The sequence below is a fragment of the Aquarana catesbeiana genome, linkage group LG03 (assembly GCF_042186555.1).
Source record: "Aquarana catesbeiana isolate 2022-GZ linkage group LG03, ASM4218655v1, whole genome shotgun sequence".
Lineage (NCBI taxonomy): Eukaryota > Metazoa > Chordata > Amphibia > Anura > Ranidae > Aquarana > Aquarana catesbeiana.
In genome coordinates, this window is record NC_133326.1 from 251,476,520 (window position 1) to 251,484,614 (window position 8,095).

The 8,095-nt window shown below is 37.7% G+C and overlaps 1 protein-coding gene across 1 annotated transcript; it reads right to left on the reverse strand.

Annotated features, from left to right (window-relative positions):
- Window positions 1-2,388: 2,388 nt before the first annotated feature.
- On the reverse strand, window positions 2,389-6,531 carry AMIGO2 (adhesion molecule with Ig like domain 2). The gene is made up of 2 exons (XM_073619967.1): window positions 6,192-6,531; window positions 2,389-5,967 (listed from the first exon to the last, which is right to left on the reverse strand). Exon 2 carries the CDS (start codon window positions 5,854-5,856, stop codon window positions 4,294-4,296), a length of 1,563 nt encoding a protein of 520 aa, XP_073476068.1. The 5' UTR covers window positions 5,857-5,967; window positions 6,192-6,531; the 3' UTR covers window positions 2,389-4,293.
- Between the last annotated feature and the right edge of the window lie 1,564 nt (window positions 6,532-8,095).

Sequence of the window (8,095 nt, forward strand, 5' to 3'; positions counted from 1 at the left end):
CTTTTACACGTTGCTGTGTAAAAGGACCTCTCATGAGCCTTGCAGCTCATGGGTCACTGGAAATCTCATAACGTGTGAGGACATTCAAATATCTACAGCAGTAAAGCGGGTGGCCAGGGTCTTATCCAGTCTCATGGCATTTGGTCAGAGCTTCCATACCTGTAATGGTTTTATTACTGTTTATAGGAATAAAATGTACGAAAAATAAAAAGAGCCTCTCTTCTCAAATATATATGCAAATCTGTATGTTTTACATGTACAGTATCTCACAAAAGTATTTTTTAAAATATTTTATTACATCTTTTTATGTGACAACACTGAAGAAATTACACTTTGTTACAATGTAAAGTAATGGGTGTACAGCTTGTATAACAGGGTACATTTGCTGTCCCCTCAAAATAACTCAACACACAGCCATTAATGTCTAAACCATTGGCAACAAAAGTGAGTTCACCCCTAAGTGAAAATGTCCAAATTGGGCCCAATTAGCCATTTTTCCTCCCCAGTGTCATGTGATTTGTTAGTGTTACAAGGTCTCAGTTGTGAATGGGGAGCAGGTGTCTTAAATATGGTGTTATCACTCTCACTCTCTCATACTGGTCACTGGAAGTTCAACATGGCACCTCATGGCAAAGAACTCTCTGAGGATCTGAAAAAAAAAATGTTGCTCTACATGAAGATGGCCTAGGCTATAAGAAGATTGCCAAGACCCTGAAACTGAGCTGCAGCAAAGTGGCCAAGACCATAATGCGGTTTAACAGGACAGGTTCCTCTCAGAACATGCCTGGCCATGGTCGACCAAAGAAGTTGAGTGCACATGCCTAGTGTCATATCCAGAGATTGTCTTTGGGAAATAGATGTATGAGTGTTGCCAGCAATGCTGCAGAGATTGAAGGGGTGGGGGTCAGCCTGTCAGTGCTCAGACAATATGCTGCTCACTGAATCAAATTGGTCTGCATGGCTGTCGTCCCAGAAGGAAGCCTTTTCTAAAAAAAAAGTCCGCAAACAGTTTGCTGAAGACAAGCAGACTAAGGACATGGATTACTGGAACCATGTCCTGTGATCTGATGAGACCAAGATAAACTTATTTGGTTCAGATGGTGTCAAGCGTGTGTGGCGGCAACCAGGTGAGGAGTACAAACACAAGTGTGTCTTGCCTGCAGTCAAGAATGGTGGTGGAAGTTTCATGGTCTGGAGCTGCATGAGTGCTACCAACACTGGGGAGCTACAGTTCATTGAGGGAACCATGAATGCCAATATGTACTGTGACATACTGAAGCAGAGCATGATCCCCTCCCTTCAGAGACTGGGCTGCAGGGCAGTATTCCAACATAACGACCCCAAACACACCTCCAAGATGACCACTGCCTTACTAAAGAAGCTGAGGGTAAAGGTGATGGACTGGCCAAGCATGTCTCCAGACCTAAACCCTATTGAGCATGAGTGGGGCATCCTCAAAGGAAGGTGGAGGAGCGCACGGTCTCTAACATCCACCAACCCCATGATGTCATCATGGAGGAGTGGAAGAGGATTGCAGTGTCAACCTGTGAAGCTCTGGTGAACTCCATGTCCAAGAGGGTTAAGGCAGTGCTGAAAAATAATGGTGGCCACACAAAATATTGACACTTTGGGCCCAATTTGGACATTTTCACTTAGGGGTGTACTCACTTTTGTTGCCAGCGGTTTAGACATTAATAACTGTGTGTTGAGTTATTTTAAGGGGACAGCAAATTTACACCATTATACAAGCTGTACACTCACTACTTTACATTGTAGCAAAGTGTCATTTCTTCAGTGTTGTCACATGAAAAGATATAATAAAATATTTACAAAAATGTGAAGGGTGTACTCACTTTTGTGAGATACTGCATATGGAAGACAATTTATGGAATTGTACGTAAACGTTCACTATATTCATATAAAAACAGTATAACATAAATATTAAGGTTTAGGCTTCTGATACTGAATAGGACAGAACTGTAAATATGTACTATTGCTTGATTGCTATGTATTTTTACTTTTTTTATGGCTTACCCAAAGCTCAGAGCTTATTTCTAGCTCATAGCGTACAGTGTGCTGGCAGTGCTCTGCTCTCAGTTTTCAATCTGATACACTAAGTAGGGCGTAGACCATATCATATTACCTAGTGCTCAAGCTCTCTCTGCAGCAGGGCTTAACAAGATAAGAATAAAGGCACAGAATGTACAAACACCAACTGTACTGTACAAGAGACAGGAAACCGACATATGCAATTTATATAATAAACTGAACTATAGTTCTAGATATGCTTTGTCACTCTATATGGTCATTGGTCTACAAATAATGATACTAATATCTATACTGGTTATAATTTAAACAGGAATATGGGATAACAAAGCATACAGAGATTATTTTTTATTGTACTGAACTGAATAAAAATTCATTACATTCATGGCACCAAACTAAACAGACATGCTAAACTTTTTGCTGTTGTTTAAGTCATGGTTTAATGCAAATAACTGAGGCAGCATACACTGAAAAATATATAAATGAATAAGAATAATCCTACAGCTGAAGTTAATGTAGAGTCATAACAACAGCAAAATAATGCGTATTGAAATGATACAAAAAAATGAACTATAATTTAAATATACGAACATGTTTTGAACAGAACAGACTATTGACATATCTCTTGCCTTTCTACTTCAACACTTGCCAGATTTGTGCTGTGTTTATCACTGCGATGTGATTACACTGAATCTTACATACTTTAATGACTAGGAATGAGGCAAAAAAAAAAAAAGACTTTTTTGAACATATGCAAACATCTTTTAAAATGAATTATGAAAAATGCATGTATGATGTTTAGAAATACATATAATATTATTAGAACATTTTGTAATTGGAAACACACTAACCTCCATATACTATATGCCTCCTTAACATTGCTATATCTAAAACTAATTTATGTAAGTAATTATGGCTATCACATTGTTGCTAGCACAGTATATAACTGAAACTTAGTAAACCTATTCTATAGGTAATAAATATACTGAATGTACTGAAGGCAGATACTAATCCTCTACCAAACACTGAGCTCTAACCAAGTGTTAAAAATATATATGGACCACCTCATATAAATAGGTAATGATTTTCATTTTAGGTTTACCCATTTACAGATCTAGCTACCAATGTATTTTGGTTAACCTGTTAAATCAGTGCAAAAATACCTGGAAACAACCAGGCATGACTAGGATCCAACATATCAAACGATGTAAAAAAATAACATGAAACAAGATGTACAATAATTACGGTTTCATAGCAAAAAAAAAAAAAAAAATCATCATAAACATTTTCAAATTACTATAAATGATACTTTGTCTTGATTCTCGCCTATTAAATTTGCCATCTACTCTACACTTGCAATTATTGACAAGAAGTTTGCCAATAATAATATTTAACTTGCTTTAATCTCTTTGCACAGCAAAGACCTTTGTAAATATATCTAGATCTTAACAGAGTAAAAAAAATAAAATATCCTTACCAACTTGAATGACTTTAACAAAAAATAAACAGGCTTACTGAATATGTTAAGGCATAGAGAAATGTGCAGTGTGTAGTTACCCATAACAACTATTGAGCTGTAATCTTTCAGTGAGTGTTCTTGAGAGATGAAATGTGGTTGCTGGGAGCTCCTGCACATTATTACTGTTAGCATTGCCTTATAAAGCCTCAAAGGCATTTTCTTTCACTTTATGAACATGTACCTGTATAAAATAAATTTAGTTAATGAAGTTAAAATTAAGTTGATTCTACGTATGAATGGAAGTTAATCTTCCTTTAATATTTTGACAAACTGATCCTTCAAAAATATAGCGTCCACTGGGATTTGTTTTCTATGATATATTACTTTGCTACATTAATCCCTACTCCTGCATTGCTGAGATATATTTTAATAAAGCACAAGACTGCCTTCATTTGATAATGGGGCAGAGGATGACTATCATGAACACAAGTCCTGTAAACGTACAACTATTCCCAGAGCTAAAGAATACAAACTGGTCTTCCTAAAACAGAAGAATCCCTAGTAAACAAAAACAGGCATACAATATAAATAACCATTTAAAGTCAATTCCTGAATAATTCATTGGGTTTCTGTATGTGCTTGTAGCTAGTGAAGTACATTCATTCCCCTTATTAAATATTTGATTTACAAAGGCATTGGTTTACACAAGCTGTACGTGTTAAGAGTCACTGTTGCTTTTTATGCCAATGGTGCAGACTGACTGGTGAAAAGGATAAGTAGGCCAGGTATTATACCTTAGGAATGAAAGGGGCATCTGAAAAGACAGAGTTGATAGAATCTGAGTCAGACTTTGATCTGCTGTTCTTTAAGATGCTCTCTGCTGTAAGATGTTCATTGTTAATCAGTCTGACTTTTCCATTTTGGCCTTTCTCTGTCCCCTTGACAGGCTCCAAAAATACAACCCGTTTTCCAGTGCTGGACTTCCTTTCAGCATGGGGCTCATGGGACGGTGTGGCACTTATGACAGAGGAGTGGGCACTGCTTTGGTTTTGCTTTCTTTTATGTTTCCTTGATCTACACCAGCATCGGCAGGGTGTGAGATAAAGATAGAGAAGGACCAAAACTATACTGACTACACAAGCAGCAAGTGTAGTAAAGGCAGTGTTGAATGCCTCATGTGCATGAGACTTGTGACTGGTAAAATTGCCTACTGTTATTCTAATATCTATGGTTTCATTAATCTGTTTTACTTTGTTTTTTGCGATGCATGAATAAATTCCAGAATCTGCAATTTGGGCATCTTCAATTTCAAGACTCCCATTGTAAAACACTCGGAAATGCTCAACTGTGGTTTCTGGTTCTAATAGTCTGTTATCAGGGCTTATCCACATAAATTGAGTGTTAATATCGATAATCTTGCTGTCACAATGTATCACCAGTCTTTCTCCAACCTGAGCCTCATACAGCAGACCAAATGCATGATATGACCCATTTACAGTACTTTCAGAACAATTGAGAAAACTGTCTTGTATAAGAGGAATTTTTTTAGGCTCAGACAGTAAAGTACAGACATAATAGGTTTTAAAATCCACTACTGGACTAAACTGTCTATGATGCCAAAAGTTTAGCATTGTGTTCAGATGGCAGTCACATAAAAAAGGGTTTTCATGAAGGTAAATGCCACTAAGTTGCCTTGCTGAGATTAAGCTTATTTGCTGAACAGGCACAGATTGCAAGTTATTATGGGATATGTCCAACAATACAAGTTCTGTGAGTTTACTTCTTCCAGAATACAAGTCCAGTGGGAAATGTGTCAGTGCATTGTAGCTCAGATACAATTTCTGCAACTTGTGGAGACCTCCAAAAGCCCCAGAATCCATATGAGTCAACTGATTGTTGTAAAGCAGGAGAACTTCTAGCATTTTAAGTTCTTGAAAAACTGGATTGCTCAGCGTCCTCAGATGATTGGAGGATAAATCAAGATGCCTCAAATTCGGGATGGTGGAAAAACTACCACTAGAGATGCTGTTAATAGTGTTATGATTTAATATCAAAGTGTGCAATTTCTCAAACAATACAGGGAACCAGTCCGGATCCAGAAAACTTATTTTGTTGTAGCTTAAATCCAGCCTTCGAATAAATTTAAAAACTGCCTTGGGCACCATAGACAAGCTCTTGTTAGTGCAGCTTGCAATATCACTGGCACAGATGCAACCTTGAGGACACACCCCGGGAGGTGCACCATCAACATTGCTGATAATACACAGCAAAAACACATAGGCAATGCTTTTCCATTTCATGTGGATGTTCCCAAATTCCATAGACAAAAAAGGACAAAAGAAAAACATCATGGCTTTGTTTTTCAGAAGGTACCAAGTGATGCTTGCAAAACATGCACTCAATTCTGGAGGTATCTTAAAGGAACATCTTGCCACAAATGTTTTCCTTGCGACTACATTCACCTGGCCACAAAAATTTAAAAAAAATGAGTTTAGTCAATGCAATGTAAACTTCAAGAAATCACATACTAAACTATGAACTATAACTGCATGAAATCATAATCACAATCAGAAGTTAATGCAACACATCAAACATGCAGGGAAGTTTGAAATGAAGAAAATATTTCAATCAAACACACACTTGCAATATTAAGTAGAAATATTGATATATTAGAAATGTTAGGTACCTGTTATTTCATAACATTCGCTAGCTGATGCTTGCATGTGGACAAAGAAGTCCTCTTTTCTGACCTTTCTTTGTCTTCCTTCATTGCCACTATGTATTCTGACAGCAGGGAAGTTTCACAGGCAGAAGAGAAACAGGTTTGCGAGCTGTGCTTTGTATTATCCTGTCTGATCAAGGCTGCTTGCCTTCAAGAGAAGCTTATTTGTGAGCGGAGCCTGCCCAGCCTCTGTTCACCTGTGCACTGTGATTGGCTGCAGTCAGCCTAGAGAAATATACAAAGCTCACTGATGAGAGCACAGACAGCACAGATGCTGCTGCCTATGTCTACAGGCACTGGATCCCATTCCACACCCCCCCCCCCCCCTCCCTTCGCCAGCAAAACCTATGATGTTGTATGTATCCCACTCTCGCCTTTCATTCTGTTCACTTAAAATGTTTGCATATTGTGAGCAAATTCCATTTCAGTTACCCAAGGGATGTATTGTTCAGACTTCAGTCTTGCCAAGCGTGAAGAACCTTACTGCTATTGCACGATAAGAAGAGGAATTTCCATTATCACCAATCACAGCTTCTTCTTACAGCTACCCACCTGAAGTGGAAAACATTTGCAATATTTAAAGAAGCATGAGTTGGTATCATAAAGGCTTAGAAAAAAAAAAAATACTTATTTTTTTTGTCACTTGGTGACCGTATCAAGAGATTCTGAAAATCTCTGACTACATAGCAACAGCACATACCAGATCTATTACCCTGGAGAGGTACCGGCACACAGCTAATTGCACATCAGAATAGAGTCTTCCGTTCCAAATCTGAAGCATACGTGCATATGTGAGCTTTTTTTTTATTTCAGTAAATCAGCCACTGTAGGAAAATATGCATGTATAATCAGTTTAATAATACATCACTATTGATCATATGGTGTGGTGTTAGAATATTGTGCAAACATCATAAGGGGCACACATTCTTAGTTTTGCTATGGTGACCATCAACATTTGTTGATGTTTCTTCCACTTTCTCAGCATAGACTTGCAACTATCTATGGCAAAGTATTTTTTGTGCATCTTTTTAAAGTGTTTTTGATGTGTTTTTCATATGTTTTCCATGTGTTCATGCTTTACAATTGAAGTCTGAGACTAAAAATATATTATGTGGCACCTAAAGAAGTGCCTCCACCTTTTTCCAAGTTGCATAGAAGCTTGTTGCATAGGTGTGAAAAAGCCTCCTAGGCAAAAATGGGATTGCGCTTGTGCATGTCATCATTATACAAGGTTTACAAAGTAAGCATGCCAGAATGCAAGTTACAGAAAAAAATCAGCAAGTCATTACATAAGGCACAATGAGTACAATATAGATCTAGGGAGAACGGTCAGGTTCACAACATAATAAATTAATTTATAGAAAGGGTGTACAAAGTTTTCCCTATGTACTGGCAGTGACTGGCAGGCTCAAGATATATCTGCTTCAGATGTTCAAACATTAGTTCAATCTCAGTGATCTAATAACATGTACAGGGTAATACAAGGGTCAGCCTTTTCCAAAGTAGGCAGAGGAAGAAGAGAATGATTCAAGTGAACTTGCATTTCATGGCTGCAATATCAATATCAATTATATCCAGGCATTTGTGACTGACAGTTTTGCAACTAGAAATATGTAGAATACAATTGAAAGTGTTCAGGAATCTACTGGCTCATTTAAAAGAGCTGTGAATACATTCTTGGGGATGAAGATCATGGTAACAGAGTGGATCAGTGCATGAATTCTCATCCAAAGGAGTCTGCTTTTGGGGCAAGTCCATCAAATGTGAAACATAGTGCCTATTTGCCCACATCCTCTTAACATAGAGGAAACGTAGAGAAGAGGTCCCAGGATAAATTTTGGCAAGTATAATGGGCATCAGATACCAAT